The sequence below is a fragment of the Macrobrachium nipponense genome, chromosome 32 (genome assembly GCF_015104395.2).
Source record: "Macrobrachium nipponense isolate FS-2020 chromosome 32, ASM1510439v2, whole genome shotgun sequence".
In the NCBI taxonomy this organism is placed as follows: domain Eukaryota; kingdom Metazoa; phylum Arthropoda; class Malacostraca; order Decapoda; family Palaemonidae; genus Macrobrachium; species Macrobrachium nipponense.
In genome coordinates, this window is record NC_061094.1 from 27,480,532 (window position 1) to 27,501,087 (window position 20,556).

Consider the following 20,556-nt stretch of genomic DNA (forward strand, 5'->3'; position numbering starts at 1 on the left):
GGGTGCGCTCTTCGCGATCCCGCCACGACGCCCTACTAACCTGGCACAGTCCTAGGACCGACCAGATCGTATGCGCAAGTGGCAGGAGGAGACCAGGAGGGGTCTTTTGTGGTTCCTCCTGTGAAGGAGGAGGGTCTCGGGAGGCGTTCTCACTGGACAGGCTTGACGGTCCGTCTCCGCAGGATGCAGTCACTCCTGAAATCCAGAGGTCGTTCACGGAGGTTATTGCGCTGATTCGTCAGCACAACGACCTCAGGGAAGGATCGCCGCTCCCACCTTACGAGCCCACATCGGGTTTGGAGTCATTCTGGGGACCCAAAAAGGAACCCAGGATGACGGTGGGTCTGCCGCGACCGGCCTTGGCTGACAGCGTACTGAGCCAACTGGATGCTCTCGTCTCCGGACAGGAGGGTTTGCTTCGTTCCGGTAGGTTTTCCAAGCTCATTCCCCCACCTCTACCGAGACAGAGGCGTTTCTACGTGCCTTCAGAAGACCCTCTGCCGCCTAAAAAAGGTTAACCCGGAGCTAGCTAGGCTAACTCTGGGGGTGTCTCTGCAGCAGCTCCTGTCGGAGAACCTCTGGTTCTCACAGCAAGAGGCACTTGCCTTGGAGTCTATCGCAATGGCAGCATTCCAAGCAGTCTCCTGGATCGACCTGTGGTCCCTCACAGTGTCGAAAGCTGCGGCCTCCTTGGGGAACATTACTCCTGAAGGGGACCCGGCTTTTGTGAGACTGTGCCAGTCTGGGGGTAGGGCCATCTACCTGGCCCACTAGACGGCTAACCTGTGGGCCAACCTGGTTCTCCGGCATAGAGGCGCTGTTCTCACCCGAGTGACCAGAGCGGCTGGGCATGAGGTGGCCTTGGGTCTTCGCAATGGACCAGTGCGGAGTTCCTCCTCTCTCTTCCCCAGAGAGATGGTGGACGCTGCAGTGGAACAGCGGCGCACTGACGACAGTGACCGTCTCGTCCACCAGGCAGTCTCGAAGGTGGCTGGGTAACCTCGGACGACTGCTGCTAAGCCCAAGAGTTTAGCTAGCGCTTCCTCTGCGGCTAAGACGATCGCCTTGTCGAAGCCAGCCCTCCTCCCAGCCCTTCTCTCGAGGAGAATCTGGGAAGAAGAAGTCGAAGAGAGGAGGGAAACGCTAGGGACGGCAATTCCCCCTCATCTGCTGCCGGAAGTGGGTGGGTGCCTGGCGAGCCACTGGGCAACATGGCAGCGCTACGGAGCGGAGACCTGGATAGTGAACGTCCTTCGGGAGGGATATTTACTACCCTTCGAGTCTTGGCCACCCCTCACCTCCAACCTGGTCCATCTGCAAACCTACGTTCCTGGCTTGATCAAGGATGTGACGCTTCGGCAGGAAGTAGAAGCCATGCTGAGCAAATGGGCTGTGGAGATCGTATGGGATCAGTCGCCGGGCTTCTACAGTCGACTTTTCCTGGTGGAGGAGTCCTTGGGGGGCTGGCACCCGGTGATAGATCTCTCTCCCTTGAACCGATTCGTTCGCCAGACTCGGTTCATGATGGAAACAGCACGATCAGTGCTCGATTCTATCAGGGAAAAGGACTTCATGCTTTCGGTGGATCTGAAGGATGTGTATTTCCAGATACCCATCCATCAATCCTCCAGGAAGTACCTCCGCTTCATCCTCGACGGGACGGTGTACCAATTCAGGGCACTTTGTTTCGGTCCCTCAACTGCCCCACAGGTGTTCACGCTGGTGTCGGCTTGAGCCCACTCGGCAGGGATACGTCTTCTGAGGTATCTCGACGATTGGTTAGTCCTAGCGAGCTCCCGCTTGCAGTTGCTGCAGGACAGAGATCGACTCCTCGAATTCTGCTGCGATCTGGGGGTTGTAGTGAATTACGAGAAGTCAAACCTCAAGCCCAAGCAGAGGATGAAGTGCCTGGGCATGCTGATCGACACGGTAGCAGGGCGAGTCTTCCCCGCAGATTTGCGGATCAGCAGGTTCAGGGAGGCAGCAAGACAGTTCCTGTCTCTACAGGAGCAACCATCTCAGCAGTGGCAGGTAGTGATCGGTCACCTGTAGTCTCTCGAGAAGCTAGTCCCTCATGGGCGTCTTCACCTATGGTCTCTTCAGTGGAGACTAAAGGAGTGTTGGTCACAGGCGAGAGACCCTCCCTTCTTCCCCGTGTCCCTCACGGAGGAGGTGAGGCAGTACCTAGCCTGGTGGCTGGACGACGGGAACTTCGTAAGAGGAGTGCCTCTTCTCTCTCTCTCTCTCTCTCTCTCTCTCTCTCTCTCTCTCTCTCTCTCTCTCTCTCTCTCTCTCTCTCTCTCTCTCTCCCCGGAGATGTTGCCGTTCTCAGACGCATCGACAAAGGGATGGGGCACACACCTGGAGGAGTTGCTGACTGCAGGCGTGTAGAACCATCATGACAAGCACCTTCACATCAACGTCCTGGAGCTCAAGGCAGCATTCCTCGCTCTCCAAGAGTTCCAAGATCGTCTGGTGGGACACTCACTGGCGTTGATGGGCGACAACACCATGGTAGTGGCGTACGTCAACAAGCAGGGGGGCCTAGTGTCCCTCCCGCTGCACCAGTTGACGTTGCAGGTGCACGAGTGGGCCGTGGCACACTCAGTAGAGCTGTCAGTCCACTACATTCCAGGCAAGAGGAATGTGGTAGCCGACAAGCTCAGCCGTCAGGATCAGGTGATAGGAACTGAGTGGTCCCTCCACCCAGACTCCGAAGATTCGTGGTGATCAGCGCCCTGCTGATCACTTTGCGAATCAGACAGAACAGGGGAAAGGCGTAAACGAAGAGGTTGTCCCACGGGTGTTGAAGAGCGCCCTCTGCAGCTGCCCATGGGTCCGGCACAACCGAGTAAAAAACCTGGAGTTTTCTTTTGTGCTGGGTGGCGAACAGATCCACGACTGGACGCCCCCACAGGTTGAAGAGCCTTTCCGCCACAGAAAGGCTCTTCAGCCTGTGGGGGCATCCAGTCGTGGATCTGTTCACCACCCGGCACAACAGAAAACTCCAGGTTTTCTACTCGGTTGTGCTGTACCCATGGGCAGCTGCAGAGGGCGCTCTTCAACACCTGTGGGACAACCTCTTCGTTTACGCCTTTTTCCCGTTCTGTCTGATTCGCAAAGTGATCAGCAGGGGCGCTGATCACCACGAATGTTCGGATGATCCTGGTGGCACCCGAACAGCTTGAGACCGTTTGGTGCCCGGACCTGCTGGCTCTGTGTGACGAAGCACCGAGAGAGATTCCCCCCTGGCACAACCTCCTGTGCCAGCCACACATGGAACAGTACCACCGGTCCGTCGAGTCCCTGTGTCTTTACGGCTGGCGGTTATCCACCATCTCTTGCGAGCAAGAGGCTTTTCTCGCAGCGCAGCAACAGAGATGGCTGGATACCTCAGACAGTCCTCTGCAGCTGTCTTACCAGGGGAAGTGGTCCGTCTTCTGTGGTTGGTGTCATGGACAGGGTCTCTCTCCTCAGAGCCACTCTTCAGCAGGTAGCGGATTTCCTTGTCTTCCTTCGCCGAGAGAAGCTCCTCTCCGTCTCTGCAGTTAAAGGATGCAGAGCCACCCTGGCCCTAGTCCTTAACTGCGAGGTGTGGATATCTCCTCCTCTTTTGAGATCTCCCTCCTAATGAAGAGCTTCGAGATGTCTTGCCCACCCAGGGAACTCAGGCCCCCGGGGTGGGATGTGACTCTCGTCCTTAGGAGTTTGACTTGCAGACCCTTCGAGCCACTCCGAGAGTCGTCAGACAGGGATCTGACCCTCAAGACCTCTTCCTGCTGGCCCTGGCATTGGCAAAGAGAGTAGGGGAACTTCATGGTCTTTCCTTCGACGTCAAGCATTCCAGGGGATGGGGATCCGTGACGCTCGATTTCGTCCCGAACTTCGTAGCGAAGACTCAGAATCCTTCGATCCCTGACGACCGGTTTGAGTCTTTCACGATCCCCTCCCTTAAGGACTTCACTGATAATGATGCGGATTAGATGCTGTTTTGTCCTGTGAGGGCGCTACGGCGCTATCTGAAGAGAACTCGGCACCTCAGGCCTGAGTGTCGATGCCTCTTCGTTAGCACCGGGGTTACCAAGAAAGAAGTTTCCAAGAACACTTTCTTTCTGGCTGCATGAGGTGATCAGGAGGGTGTATGACACGGATGGTAGTGACGACACCCGTACCCTTTGTCTGAGAGCCCACGAAATCAGAGGTATTGGTCCAACCCTTGCAATCCCCAAGAACTTCTCCCTGGCGCAGGTTCTGAAGGCAGGGGTTCTACTTTGTTCTTCTCCTCTACCTGTGGGCAGAGGGCCGCGGTCGTCACTACGCTGAACAGGAGGCCGATGCAGGTAAGCTACACAACTGAGCTCCATCCTATCCCTTTCAGTGAGGATAGGAGTGTTATTCGCCACTCCCCAATAAGGGGGGGGAGTGAAAGCCAACAAGAGACAAACCCATGACTTCATTTTGGCTCTTGAAGTAGGAACTAGTTCTTGCTTTTTGCTATTTATAAGTGGTACGTTTGCCTCCCTCTTATAAATTTGGTCCAGAAGTCTGACCACTGATCCTGCGGTGCACACCCCGATCAGCTGGGCAGAGGCCAGGATCCCTCCCTCTGCTCTTACGACCAGGGAGGGAACCAAGGTAGGACGAACATCAGTCTGTTCATAAGACTCAGATTCCACCCACCAAGAAGTGAGTCTTCCTATTGTACAACATCTCTTTGTAAGTACGGGCCTGTCAAGGAAGAGGGTTACGAGGAATACATTTCACATTGGATTCGAGAGGTGATTTTCCGTACCCTCTCCCCTCCCTCTTCTCCACTTGCTGGTACCAGTCGAGTGAAGGCTCATGATGTGCGTAGAATGTACACATCTCTTGCCTTCAAGAAGAACCTCTCTGTTACCCAGGTGATGGAAGCTGGCACATGGTCTCACCCTTCCACCTTCACCAGGTTCTACCTTAGAGACTGTACCCACAGCTACCTCGACACAACTGACCTTGGTCCTGTGATAGCCGCTCAACAAGTGGTTTAGCTGCCTCCGTGCCCTCAGAGGTCAGAAGTATCGAATCGAGGATCGAGGTTCCGTATCAGACGAGGGGTGAATGTGAGAGTATGACTGGCCTATTTTCTCTTCACCTTTTCCCCTTACTTGGGGCCACAGCATCAAAACCCGTTCTCCGGCACCGATTTCGATACTGGTAAGCATTCCATGTCCAACTAGTGTTTTGTTGTAGATACACAGAAGTCAGTCTCCACACTCCTTTCTGAGGGGGAGTGTGCTGCAACCCAACAAACCCGTTATGATTATATAGCCTGGTTTTGGTTGCAAGAGAGAGTTCTATGCTCACGCCTTTGATACCCAGGCCGTCAGCCATCAGGTCGCATTTACCATGGCTCGCAGGGCGAAGGATCCACGACCCCGAGCTATAAGCCCAGGTCCTGTCATCCCGAGTTCCTTTCTCAGCCAGCGAGACAGGACTTCCATCCCTACCCTAGGATGAATCTCCTAAGTAAAGGACGGAAGGTTTGTATACGGTGTAGGAACAAATGAATTTTTGAAAGTAAAATGTATTTTCATACAATCAACTTACCTGTCAGATATATACATAGCTAAGACTCCGTCGTCCCCGACAGAAATTCAAATTTCGCGGCACACGCTGCAGGTAGGTCAGGTGATCTACCGTCCTGCCCTGGGTGGCAGGATTAGGAACCATTCCCGTTTTCTATTCATATTTTTTCTGTTGCTTGGAATGTAAACAACGTTTGCAGTTCCTCCTGACTTGATTTTTGGATTTCATCGCCATCGATCTTCTGGGCTATCTTTTGCAGGGAAGTACTGGATCTTTGGTTCGGCATACGCATATTAATTTGTTTTAATAACTTTGGCTTCGAAAATTTCGAAGAATTGTTTACGTGTAACTACCAAACTTTTCGGTAGACACTCACATAGTTTGCAAGAAGGAAAATTTTAATATTTATTCATAATAACGTGTAGTAAATGTTAGAATTGATTGAGCTAACTTCCTTCTTGAGGAAGTAAGGAAGAATAGTTACGCTTCCTTTAGAAGTTTATATAGCTCTCGTACTAACGAGCAGTTAGAGCATTAACAATACTAGTAGTGTGGTATCCTCATCTCCTTCTTACTTCACAGAATCTTCAAATTCATATTGCAATTTGAAGACAAAGGAATGTAGCTCAAAATACGAGCTATTGAAAGGTAAGAAGTGATTTTAGTGTTAGTGCAGTGGAGGGTGCGTTCTGATCGGCTCTGTTTCGCTCCCAGGCCTAGACCTCTTCCAAGCTCACATACCCAGAGGAGAAGGAAAGTCGAAAGCCTTACGGAGGTTGTGGAGAATCCCCACCGATCAGGCGTCCCCTCGGCAGGATCTGTAGAACGTCCCAGACTGCCAAGTTCGCCATTGGAAAGGCGTCCTAATTAGTACAGGGTGCGTTCGATCGGCTCTGTCTCGCTCTCAGGCCTAGACCTCTTCCAAACTCACAAGCCCAGAGGAGAAGGAAAGTCGAAAGCCTTACGGAGGTTATGGAGAATCCCCACCGATCGAGCGTTCCCTCGGCAGGATCTGTAAAACGTCCCAGACTGCCAGGGATAGCCATTGGAAAGGCATCTTTTAAAAAGTGCGTCTCTTCTTCCGTTTCTTCATCTTGCATCCGAAAAGACGAAGAATGTACATGTTTGGAGTTCGGTCGATCTGGCTCGTTCTCTGAATAAGAGAACACTGACTCACTGAGCGAGAGGCTGAGAGCCAGCCAGCAAGCTAGCGCGAGCCACGTTCCAACAGCCAGCAGCGAGCCGTGTTCCAACAGACTAGCGCGAGCCGCGTTCCAACAGACTAGCGCGAGCCTCGTTCATACAGATAAACGCGAGCCGCGTTCCAGCAACTGAGTGCGAGCCGCGTTCCAGAACTTTTTTCTTGGCGCAAGGCGCCTTCAAAGAGAAAAAAGACGGCTTAACTGAGGAGCCTTATAGTAGAGTGGCAATCAGAAGGATGCTTCCATTGAACGTTTACTGGCAAGAGGCTCGTATAACAAGACTAGAGGCGCTCGGATCTATTAGGGCGCACGGGACCTTCCACGCAAGCGGAACGTTCCAGGAGCGAGTCTCCTTTCTAGCGTGCAGAACATTCCAGGCGCGCGGAACTATCCAGACGCTAGGCGCAAGGATCCAGACGCCAGGCGTCAGAAGATTCCAAAATCTTCATTTGAGAGAGAGGTCAGTCGCGAGACTCCTCTTTGAGTTTTTTTTTTTTTAACTTGAGCAACTTTCCCCTGGCAAATGTGCAAGATGTCGCACAGGCGGCCGTTGCTTTTGTCAGAAGGATTCTGATACTAAGAGAAGCCCCTTTTCATTATTCAGAAGACTCCTGTGTTAGGCAGTTCATCTCAATGCGGACTCTCTCCTTCATCCATGCTCTTCCCTCGTTTTGAGGAGGCAAGAGCTTTGGGAGTTTTTCTTAATAAGAATCTCATCGACGTTTGGGTATGATGGCGGATAGGAAATATCTACTTCCTTCCGTAAACCCTAGTGATGAACAGGAATTCTGTCTCTTCCACGATTTATGAGGAAATCACGAAGATTTAAAGAGTTCCTGGATTAACTTCGTTCCTTAAGGATATATATATACTCTTTCTATCGTTCTATTAACGAAAAGAACAAAGATAGTAGAAGGTAGTAGAGTTTCTGCTGTATGAGAATACGATACGGTCAAATCATAAACACATACCGTAGTTACTTCTTTTCTGTGCAACTCAATTACCAGTATCCTTCTACGACTTTCCTAGGAAGGACTACGCTTAAAGGATTGTTAAGACAACACCTACTTAGCTTCTAGATTTATCGAAGTCTTGTTTCGCTTAAATATGCTTTAATAAGAACTTCCTGAAGTTCGATAATAATTTTATAAAATTCCTTTATTAAATGGAGTAGCTGGCAACTCTGGAAGAGTAAGCAGGGACTGCTTTCGCTGAGAGCCTGAGACCAACGCAGTACGCCTACGCCAGTTACTGTCAGTACCATGTAGGTGTCAGTCATGAGCGGTCGGGTGTATCTCTCTCTCCTGCGGGATGGAATAACTATCCGTATCTCTCCCCTACAATCGCGGTCTTAACCTCGGATTGAGGGGATAGTTACAATAAAATATTGTATGCCTTTTGCTAAGAAGCTTTCAATAAGAGAGATAGTACAACCTTTCAATGCTGTTTACCGTAGGTAACATTATTAAAGGATTCTATCGCAGCAGAACATTATATTATGTAATGCTCTCAGGCTTACGAAAGCATAGCTTATTAGAGTACCTGCTCAGAAGAAGATGGATGAGTCGGATGGGAAACATTCTCTTTGGGGCAGAACTTGTTTCCCTGAATGGACTATACTACGTATATAAAGCTTTTTCCTACTAAGAACGGAATTAACATGTGAAAGGATGTCGGGTACCATAAAGGCACAGGTGTTCTGGCACATAACATAAAAAGAATTAGAAGGAAGCGCCAGTCTGGCGCAATGCGCCAGAAATGCCAACCTGGCGCAATGCTCCAGAAGCGCCAGCCTGGCGCAAAATTTGCGCCAGAAGCGCCAGCCTGGCGCAAATTTGCGCCAGAAGCGCCAGCCTGGCGCAGTGAGCCAAGAGCACCATCCAAGATTTTCTCGTTTTAGCGAGTTATTAACCTAAGAGTCCAGTAGCCTCTCGGACACCAAGCTCGGTAACGGCAAGATTCGTTCCTGATTTCGTTACCCATTTAATCACTTAGGCCAATTCCACGACTCTCTCATATCGCAAAGAGCATTGAGAATCTCTTTTTTCGCTCCTATTCGCGTTAACAAAGAGATCCTTCTCGATCGACGATAATAACTGTTAACATGTTTAACATTTATTGGAAAGAGTTGTGAGAACCTGCGGAAAGTCTTCTTCATAGATCTCTCAGTAAGGTAGAAGACGAACAGGCTTCCTATAGACTGCTTCCTTTTCCTACTTCTCCCCCGATTGAAGATGACGTGGAAGAAGCTTCAAGGAAGATTATCTTGGCAGTACAAGAGCAACTGGCCTCTTTGGTGGGAGTGTTAGCGCCTCGTAGGAAGGACGTTGCGCTTCCAATCAAGAAGTCTCGTCCTCTCTTCCCTGCGAAGCGAGAGGCGTCATGCAGACGTGAAGCTTCCAAACATATCGCAGAGGCTTCGGTTTCGAGAGCGAGATCGGGAGAATCTTACGGAAGACACGTAACGTCAGAGAGACGTGAGACGTCGTCTAGACATGAAGCGTCATTTAAAGCTGCTTTTAGACGCGAGGCTCCAACCAAAATTTTGGCGCCAGTTAGGACGCCTTTTGAGAGCGAAGCGTCTTCTAGGCGCGAGGCGTCATCCAGACGTCAGCAGCCACACAAGCGGGAGGCGTCAGCCAGGACGCTTGGCGGACTAGAAGCGTCATCCAAGCGGGAAGCGTCATCCATTTATGGAGAGAAGCCTGGGCTGTTGGCGCCTTCCAGGACTATTAAAGCGGGGAAGAGGAAGGAATATCATTCCTTAGCCCCTCTCCTATTAGCAGTTTGTCTCCTCCAGAGGAAAGACGTACTGAATTAGCAGCGGAGACTCATCTAGACCCCGAGTTAGAAGTAAACTCGGAGGAGGAGTATCAAAGGAAGAGAAGGACTGTCGAACTATAAAGTTTTGACAGCCTTGCTTCTAGAGGAGTATGGAGACGACTTGACTCCTGCCTCTCCTCCTCCTCCGCGCTCTCTTTTCTCGAGTGCAAAGACGAAGAAATCTTCGTCTTTTCTTAGAATGAAGCCCGCCATTTCGATGAAGAGGGCTCTTCAGTCTTAGACTCTTGGATGAAGTCGAAGAAGGAGTTAGTTAGAACGTCTTCTGCATGCCTCCAGCGAGACTAGCTGGGTAAAGAGGCATTTGGTATCAGACGGGAGAGAATATGGGTATTTCTCTTCCGTCTACGTCAGAAGCGGACTTTTCGACCTTAGTTGACGCTTCACGTAGACAAGGTTTGAACTCTGCCCGTATAACTTGGGGCATTTCAGAACTGGACCATCTCCTCAAGGGACTCTTTCATGTATTGGAAGTTTTCAACTTCTTAGATTGGTCCCTTGGGGTGATGTCCAAGAAAGCCCATGATTCTGAAGGACTCGAACCAGAAGTCCTTCTGTGTATTTTGTCTTGTATAGACAAAGCGGTTCAGGATGGCTCGGTTGAGATCTCCTCTTTATTTGGAGCAGGTCTTCTTAAAAAGAGGACAGTATATAGTGCCTTTTTAACCAAGCGGTCTCCCACGCTCAGAGGGCAGCCGCTTCTGTTACTCGCCTTTGTCTGGAAACTTTTTGTTCCCTTCTCAGTTAGTGAAGGACATTTCTCGTTCATTAACTGAGAAGGCGACTCAAGACCTTCTGACGCAGTCAGCAAGGAAGAAGAAATCTGCAGACAGCCCCAAGAACACTGTCATTGTCTGATGAGGAGAAAGACCGGGCCCTCACAACCTGACACAGATGCGCTAGATGCGAACATATAGGACAGATAAGAGTGTCCGATGTGGACATTGCCAGACATCCTCGAGACTCTACCAAGCTCGAAGCTCCGGCAAGTGGGGAGGAGCCAACCAGGCGCGAGGCGCCAGGCAGGAGCGAGGCGCCAGGCAGGAGCGAGGCGCCAGGCAGGCGCGAGGTACCAGCCAGCCGCGAAGCTCCAGGCAGGCGCAAGGCGCCAGCCAGGCACGAGGTGCCAGGCAGGCACAAAGCGCCAACCGGGCGCGAGACGCCAGCCAGGCGCAAGCCAGGCTCTAGGCGCGAATCTCCAGCTAAGGCGCGAGGCGTCAACCAGACGCGAGGCGCCAGTCAAGCGAAAGGTACCAGACAAGCGCTAGGCGCCAACCAAGAGCGAAGCACCAGCCAGGCGCGAGGTTCCTGCCAGGCTTCAGGCTTCAGTCGGGAGAGATCCATTTCAAGAAAGCCCTGGTCTTCTTTGAAACATGGAGATCTCCTAAGCACTTCATAAGTGACTTGATTCCTTTAAACAGCTGAGAATTAAAAGCGCAGGAAGTGCGCGCTTTTGCAAATTCTTGTTCTTTACATAACAATATGTCATATAAGACATATTGGCTGTGTTGTACGGTAGAGGCAACTCTGTGTTGACTTCTCATTACACAAAGGATGTCAAGTTAACCTACGAGAGATCCTTCTCTTTTGGTTTATACGTTTCTGCGGATACGTTACTGGGATAAGGAGCCGACACTGATCCTTAACTTTGAGTTAAAGTTTTTTAACTTAGTGAAATTATTGGGGTTTTTGAAAGGAGTGTGGGGATAACTCTTTCAATTTGAGCGCGAACCCTCGTGTTAGGATCAGGTGATCGGGATCGGTGTTGCGCTCCTTCATAAGGTGTATTGTCATAGAAGTGGTCCAGTACCCATTGACAAAGTCCTTTCAGGCTCTGCCGAGTAACACGGTTCATACCCCATCGGCAGACCCACAAGAACTCTTAGCCATAGATCACATATCTCGCTAAAGTCTTGAGGTGATGCAGACTTACCGGGCCCAAGGGCAACAGCCAACAAAGTCTACCACCTATCAGATAGGAACCAAGGTTATTTATACCTACAACATATGTTGTTTACCTGTCTATTCCATGTTAGCTGTCTCTTACCCTCCACCAAAGGGTGTCAATCAGCTATGTATATATCTGACAGGTAAGTTGATTGTATGAAAATTATATTGTTATAATACAATAAAGTTTCATACATACTTACCTGGCAGATATATACGATTAATGGCCCACCCAGCCTCCCCGCAGGAGACAGGTGGAAGAGAAAAAATATGAATAGAAAACGGGAATGGTTCCTAATCCTGCCACCCAGGGCAGGACGGTAGATCACCTGACCTACCTGCAGCGTGTGCCGCGAAATTTGAATTTCTGTCGGGGACGACGGAGTCTTAGCTATGTATATATCTGCCAGGTAAGTATGTATGAAACTTTATTGTATTATAACAATATCATTTTTCCCTAACCATACAAACCTGGAGTCCTTTACTTGTATGGTCCTGCCTAACACCCACCCCCCTTGATTCAGGGGTCATCATCAAAGTCCTGGCTGTAATCAAAGTGACGACTCAGTGAGCTGGTGGGGAGGCGGTGCTTCCCCACCACCAGGCAGGTAACTACCGGCCCGGTAGTTACTACTTCGGAATATAAAAGAATGTATTAGCCAGTAGTTTCAGCTGAGCTGCAATCTATCCTAAGTAAAGGACTCCAGGTTTGTATGGTTAGGGAAAAATACATTTTACTTTCAAAAACGTCATATTTGTCTCTGATCCTCCCTGCCTGGGACTTTATGAATTTTTTAAATTTGCAAAATAAGAGCAAGCTCATGAATTTTTATTTGATAATTATGAAATTTTCAGAATCATTGCCAAAGTGGAGAGATGCACATTAAACGTAAACTTTCTAACTACAATAGTTTTGGAATACAGTAGTTTAAAAAAAAAAATTCAGATGCTTTCAGAAAACTTATATTTTAATTGTAAAAAGAAGTCTATTTCTCAGATGTCAGGTTGCAAAATTTAGTGAATCATTCAGATTATTTGGTATATCTACTGGAGTTAATAATGAAGTGAAAAAATTGCTTAAATGGGAACATTTTTATATAAATTTAAAAGTGTAATGAAGAAGCAATTGGCACATAAATGAAATGAACTTGGAGCTTGATTTTTGGTATTTCCTTCCTTATAGCTATAACCTAAAAATTTAATGCAAATCCATTCAATTGCAAGCTCATTATAGCATGATGAAGCCCTGTGCTGTTGGTTATACCCCTTAAGAAAGTTTACATAATTGGTTATGAGCTCTATAAGTATATGACATAAGGTGAGGACACCTCTACCTGCCAGGTGGCTTGATTGTTTCAACAAAATCATACTTTTCCAATCTTTTTCACTTCAGGAAACATTTGAGAACATTGGTAGGAACAATGACCAACTCTGATATTACTAGATTTGGAAAGAACAGTTTATTGGTTCATGCAAAGTCTTATAGACAAGGCCATATGATCTCTAAGCTGAAAAATACTAAAATGATAAAAGAGGTCAAACCACACTATAGTTTTAGTTATGCTAAGGGAGTGGTATTCAGTCAAGACCTATATGAGCTGTCTGACGAGGAATTGCTGGAAATGTGTGATGATAAAGTTTGGAAGATTTTCAAGGTTCCAAGATCAAGAATGATTATTTTCACTTTTAATAATGATCAAGTTCCTGATTATGTATATGTTGACAAGGAGAGATTTCATGTTAGACCTTTTAAGCATAGACCACTCCAATGCTTCATATGTTTTGGATATGGTCACTCGTCAAAGGTGTGTCCTAGAAACCAGTTATGTGCTGCCTGCTCATTACAAAAGCATGAAGGCGAATGTTCTAATCCAATATTATGTATAAATTGTAAAGGAAATCATAATGCAAGGCATAAGGAATGTGAGTCATTTAAAAATGAAATGGCAGCCATAGACAAAGCTCATGCTGAACATCTAAGTATTGGCCAGGCAAAAAGACTTGTTCCCAAGACCTCAATGTAGTGATGTAGTGAAAATTGGAAAATCGAATAAAAAAGATCAATCTAGGATGCCAATTTTAAAGCCAAAGCTTCAGCTATCCTCTTCTGAGCTCGAAGTACATTCAGCATCTCCGCCTTCATCCAAGAAGGCTCCTTTGTCCCTTCCCAATGGGCCTCCTCTTGGCTTCTGGGAGGTCTCTTGGTCTTCTGATGTAGAAGCCTCACAGGTATCTTCGCTGCCTGATCTGGGTATGTCCCAGAATGAAACCTTGTTCAGTGCACCTCTTAAGGCTCAGGTGCAGGCTGCAGAGACGGTGCCTCTTAGAAATAAGAGACCCTGTACTCCTTCATCATCTTCACCTATATCCCCACACCATAGTAGGGTTCCAAAGAGAGAAAATAGCAGGTCTCTTGAAGATCTGCCAAGTTCCTCTGCGAAACAAAGACCAAGTCTTTCCAGATCAGCCCATTCCAAGTCCGAAAAGTAAAAAATAAAATAAAATAAAATAATATAATAGTAAATAATGGCTCTATGTCAGTGGAACATACGAGGTTTCCATTCAAACAGAGAACAGGTCCGGGTCCTTTTCAAGGAGCATAATTTAGCTGCCATTTGTTTGCAAGAGACCAAACTTGGTAATGTTTCTCCTAACTGTGGACAGAACTTTATTTTTCACAGATCTCCACCACCTGTAGGTGAACCTGCTCATGGTGGCACATGTATTATTGCGGCAAAGTCATTACCACAAAAAGTTATCCAATTAGACTCGATACTGCAAGCTTGTGGGACACAGATTTTCATCAACAAATGGGTCACTCTGTGCTCTCTTTATCTAGAACCTGGCCTAGAAACTCGATTGGTGGACAGAGCTGGAAATCCAAGACAATTAGAGGTTGAAGATTTCCAATCACTTTTAGACCAACTACCTCAGCCTTTCATTCTGATGGGGGATTTCAATGCAAAACATACTTTGTGGGGGGAGGGTAGGTGTGATCACCGTGGGCTTATAATTGAAAGATTGTTAGTTTGTAATGATGTAGTTTTAATGAACGACGGTTCTCCTACAAGGTTTGATGTAGCCCATAACTCCAGTTCAGCAGTTGATCTTACAATATGTTCGTCGTCATTATGATTAGACTATAAGTGGTCAGTGGATGAAAATCTCTATGGGAGCGACCACTATCCCATCCATCTTAATTATGTACAAAATACACCCTCCCCATCTTTACCCAAATGGAAGATAAAGGAGGCAGACTGGCAGCTGTATGAAAAATCTACCAAAGTCAATCGTAAGGCCAATGAATTTCCTTGCCTCTCGGCTGCCTATGAATGTCTTGCTAGTGTAATGATTAGAGGGGCAATGACATCAATTCCTAAAACATCAGGGAAGCCCCGTTGTCCACTGGTACCTTGGTGGAATAGTAAATGTGCCTTGACTAGGAAAATTGCAAGAGCTAGTTACAAGCGATATCGAAGGCCTCCTGTCTTGGTTAATAGAATAATTTACAAGAAAAACCTCGCCAAACAAAAGCAAGTTTTTAAAGAAGCAAGGAGGGAGTCCTTCGTTAGGTACATATCAGAATTAAAGTATAACTCGCCACTGTCTCTAGTTTTGGATAGAATCCGTAAATTACTAGGGAATTTTTCCCCTTCTCCTTTACCGATTTTGAAAATCAACTTGGTAGTTATATTGGATGCAAGAGAGGTAGCAGAGGCCTTTGTTCAGCACTTTTCAAGCATTTCAAGCCCCAGTCACTACTCCCCTGAATTTCGCAATATTAGAAACACGACTATAGTTAATCTGCCTGTTTGTTCTAACTCTGAGGCATATAACCTTCCATTTAGTATTGTCGAATTCGAATATGCCTTATCTTTGTCCTCTCCAACATCACTTGGAGAAGATGATATTATTTATGCAATGATTTCTCATTTACCTCTGGAGTCAAAAAAATTCTTTGTCGATGTTTTAAACGAATTCTGGTCCTCAGGGACTTCATACAAGTTTTGGAAAAACTCTGTTATAGTTCCTTTTTTGAAACCCGGAAAGGACCCTAGTCATCCCAAAAGTTATAGGCCTATTGCTCTTACCAACTGTGTCTTCAAGATTTATGAACGAATGGTGAATTTTCGTCTGATATGGTTATTAGAAACAAAGAGCTTGTTGTAGAAGAGGCTTGTCTTCCGCAAGAATAGAGGTACTTTAGAAACCCTTATTATGTCTCAAACGTGAGATTCAGAATGCTTTTGCAGTCCAAAATCAAACCATTGCTGTGTTCTTTGATCTGGAAAAAGCATTTGTTACTACCTGGAGGGTTGGTATTTTAATGCAACTGGTTGAATGGCATGTTGGTGGCAATATGTTTAATTTTGCCAAAGACTTCCTGTCTGACCGGTACCTTAAAGTTAGAATTGGCTCTGCCTTCTCATCAGAGTATCTTCTGGAAGAAGGCATTCCACAAGGGAGTGTGCTTAGTCCAACCTTTTTCAATATTGCCATTAATGGTTTACTTGAACATCTCCCTGTTGGAGTAACTGGTCAAGCATTTGCAGATGATATTGTTATGTGTAGTAGAGCTATTGCAGTTGAAGCTTGTACTAAAATTCAGATTGCAATTAAAGCTGCTACTACCTGGGCCTACTGAAAAAACTAAAGCTATACGTTTTTGTAGAACACAAAGAAGGGAAGAGATTCCAACCTTATTTTTAGAAGGTTCTATCTTGTTGTATGAAGATAAAGTCAAATATTTAGGAATTATTTTTGACAAAAAATTGACTTTTGCTGAACATATAAATGAGACTGCAGTAAATGTTAAACAACGGTGCAATATTCTTAAAGTTGTTAGTAACCTGAATTTTGGAGCTGACTGCACTACTTTATTAAGAATTTATCAGGCCCTATGCTTGAGTAAGATTGATTATGGATCTCAGGTTTATGTCTTGGCATGTAAGACCTTGTTAGGCAAGCTGGATGGCATTGCGTATTTGTAAAAGTGCTTTTAAAACGTCTCCTGTTGAGAGCCTTTATGTAGACTCTGGTTTTCCTCCTCTTTTCATTTGGAGGGAGGAATAGGGTCTCCGATATTTGTCATGAGCACTAACCTCTCAATCTAATCCAAATTTTAAGTATATAAAACATCCTGTTGACATAGCACCAATTAGACTTACATTGCCTAAGCCCCTTGAAGTTAGATTAAACATCAGTGCGAGAGAGGTAGGCCTTATTCCTCCGCTGGTTATGGAAACTACATTTTCTAAATTCCCTCCTTGGTGTAGGCCGCCTTTAGATATTTGCCAAGTTAGAGACAACAAAAAGATCAGCTCAAGTGTACAGCTTAAAAGTAGCTTCTTGGCCCATGTTTCTGAGCACAGTAACTTGATTGCTGTATATACAGATGGATCAAAATCAGCAAATGGAGTTGGATGTTATGTCATCGTCGGTGAGAGAACAATTAAAAAAAGCCTCTCTATTAAGTTCTCAAATTTTAATGCTGAGATTTATGCTATTTTTAGCATTTTGAAATTTATTTTTAGTACAGGTAGCACTGGGGACTCGTATATTATTTATTGTGATTCCCAGAGTTCCCTAGCTGCGCTCCACAAGTTGATGCCCTCTAATCAACTCGTCCAACAAACCTTTGTCAGATATTTTAGGAGAGGGTGCTCCCGCAGAGGAGATTTTTAAATATCTCAAGGAAATCCATTTGTTTTATGATATTTAATTGAGTATTTTAATATGAATTTGATTTTAATAATTTGGATTAATTATATAAGTGTACCTTTTATTAGTAAATATATCCAGTCGATGTATATGCGCTGAATGGCCTTTGGCTCCGGTGTGTGGCAAATGGCCACAAATTTTATAAATTCATTCATTCTATAAGTATATGCAATAAGCTTTAAACTGTGCTTTATTTTCTCCAGGTGCTGTCCCGTCTCTTCCCCTTCAAAAGAGGATTAAGCCATGCATATTGGGCCCCAAATTTTTGGGCACTTTATAACTTTGCTGACAAAAGTTTGGAGATGTTTGGTAAGACAGTTTGTAATTCAGTCTTTGGCGTTACGGCATATTTTGATACCGTAGCTGCTGTTTGTTCTAAAAGGAGTTACACTTTCATGGTCCCCCAAGGCCTTACATGAGACAGACCAATCAATCTCAAAGAATTCTCTTATAGTTGGTCTCGTCCAGAATAGGAGAGCTCTATCACCTGTCCACACATCAACTACCTCAGCTTTTTCCTTTGTCATACACAGGTGTGTCAGCATGTATGCCAGCTGTCTTTCTCGTTACCTGGCTTTAGCCAAGTACACAGGTATGAGACCCAGTGAAAAGTTTTAGTTTCTTATAATTTAGCTAGTAGGCTTTTATTGGTTAAAATTGGAAGCAAGTAGGTCCCCTGCAACATGAGAAATTAGGATTAGATTGCTAGGTTATGCTATAATTGCTGTGCTGTAATTTTTTTTTTGCTCTGACAAAGCAATTATTAGCATTAATGCAATAATATGGGACAATTTTTCTATTGAAACTCATTAGATGATGACTTTTTTTTAGCACTCAGAAAATTTTAAGTTACTGGAAGGGTAAATTTGGTTAGTATAACTTCGTGTTTACAAAACATAGCCATGATCATAGTTTCTAATTGTGCTTGACTTACGAGCCTTGGTGTTTACTATTTACTAAAGGCTAGTATGTATTTTCTTTGTAGTATTTTGTAATCAAACTAAATGGATTTTGTGATATAGAAAGTTCCCCAGTTATCCTTAATATTGGGGGTCTTTTCAAGTGTAAAGTAAATATATTCATGGAGATCAACTTCCAACAGTTATTACTCCGCCGGTAGTGACGTCACGTTTTAAAGATTGTCTTGATGCTCTTCTTTTTCCAATGGGAATATGAAAATTACTGTTCATTATGGTGAGCTTTGCCAAACAGTTCAAATCTTACTGACAGCACTGCTAACTGGATATTACCAATACCGATAAACCACTTAACAGTGCCGAAAATCCAGTTAACAGCATCATGAAGTAGATGAACAGTCTTTTGCTTTGCTTGAGAGAGATACCTCAGATGAGAATCTTGCCTCCAATGCAGCTATCATATATTAAAGGAGGCCCTGATGTGGTCCAACCGACCCCATCCGAAGTGTTTGTACCTTCTAGCAGGTAGTGATTTATCCTTGACTATTACATATACCTTGGGCAGTGATGATACAACTGTCTTGGCTCAATAAGTTCATGCAGGCTTCACTGATAGGGAAATTCAACTTGCTGTACTTTCAAAATTCCAGAAGGAAATAATGAACAGTCTTAAGGGTGACCTTGTTACTGAGCGTCAGATATTAGAGATGCTATCCATGATTCCCAAAACTTAGGTTTGTCCTGGATATGGAATTGGGTGTGATGTGTAAAAAGTTTCTCATCCTTTAAACTAGAGGATGGAGAGGCTGCACAGTCTGCCCAGGCAAAGCTTGGTTTTCTCACCAAAAAACTTGGGTCATGTGAATAAGGTAATAAAAAACCTAATCCCAAAAAGAAGTTGAATCGGCTTCCTAGATCCCCATTGAAATCAGCATGAGTAATAAGAGACAGGCTACTCATTCCCAGATCTCCAACTGATAACAATAATATGACCAGGTCGGACTATAAAACCTCTAATCAGAATGTAGTACAGGCACTAATGTTTGCCCTTAAGAATAATACTGATAACCCTTAGCAAGATGCCTCGATGTATATCTTTTTACTAGGTAGTTTTATTGACAGGAAAACTATGGTTTAGGATGAGCACATAGAATTTCTGGACAGAGTGGCCTTTCCCAATGCTGAGTGGCACTTTGTCCATCTTTCAATAGGAATTCAGAAACCGTCAAAGGAGACGGTTATCCTTCCTATTAATATAACAGTGAAAGCCATAGAAAAAACCTTTCTCCAGTTTATTTGAAAATATAGCACACAAACAATTTTAGAGAATCAGTACCCTCTCCAGGAAGCACTAGCCTTCTGTCCTTTCACATTTGAAACAATCAGTCATGTGAAGACAGAATTTCAGAATGTTGTTGGGACTGGGAAACAAGAGTTAATGGCAGAAATATAGTCATTTGTCTCTTCTATCCCAGTGTCTGATAGTTCTACAAAGGATAGGGCAAATTCTATCCCAGTATCTGATAGTTCTACAGAGGAGAGGGCAACACTTGCCCTTCCATTTGAGAGAAAAGAGCCATTGAACATGACTACCCAACAATTTGGGATCCCTACAAAAAAAATCTCATTGATAATTCAGCCTTGGCTGAATTATATTTTAAGCTCGACCTTCTCAATTATTATTACTTATACTATAGTCAACCCCTGGTATTCAAGGCGGATGCATACTGCAAACTTAAAACCCCTTTTAAAAAGCTTATAACTGCCAATTTTGATAGTTCAAACGCCAAAAAAACCCTCTAGAAATGCTTATACCTGAATATTTTAATAGTTTTATCACAAAAAATGCATTTAGTCACAAAAATTTTATGAAAATACAAAGTAATTAGTGAATATTTCTCTATGAAAATACAGTGAATAGCAGGCAAATTTTCAACGAATAATGGGTACGTTCCACAGAAAAATCTGCATATCTGGAACCATGAATTGGGGTGTTACTGTACTATGCTGGAAGTAGCTATTAAAGAGCTTCCAGAGTCTTCCAGAACAATGTCCACAGCAGTATCCAGTGACTCTATTGGGAATACTCTATGACTTTCTGGAGTCACATTAAGGCTTGAAGGAAGCATTGGTGGGCTCCCTTTTACATTCTAACTTCTTCTGTTCAGACCTGTTTGAAGAATCTGTTGCTGCAAAACTCATTGAACGAGCCTGACAGCAGAATTGCGGAATCCATCCAGTCTTGAAAAAGGAGAATTTGAGAAATGATATTCATGAGTTAACTCTTCCTTAACTTAAGGAAACTTGGTACGAATCAGAGATATACAAACCTCCAGTCACTAAATGATCCCTCCAACAACAGA

General features: G+C 45.3%; 1 protein-coding gene across 3 annotated transcripts in view; it reads left to right on the plus strand.

Annotated features, from left to right (window-relative positions):
- Window positions 1-20,556, plus strand: part of LOC135207287 (probable dolichyl pyrophosphate Glc1Man9GlcNAc2 alpha-1,3-glucosyltransferase) — a 222,911-nt gene that overhangs the window by 112,975 nt on the left and 89,380 nt on the right. For all 3 annotated transcript variants that reach the window (XM_064238956.1, XM_064238958.1, XM_064238957.1), the window contains one exon: window positions 17,480-17,585. In XM_064238956.1, coding sequence (XP_064095026.1) covers window positions 17,480-17,585 — 106 coding nt within the window. The remainder of the gene's footprint in view (window positions 1-17,479; window positions 17,586-20,556) is intronic.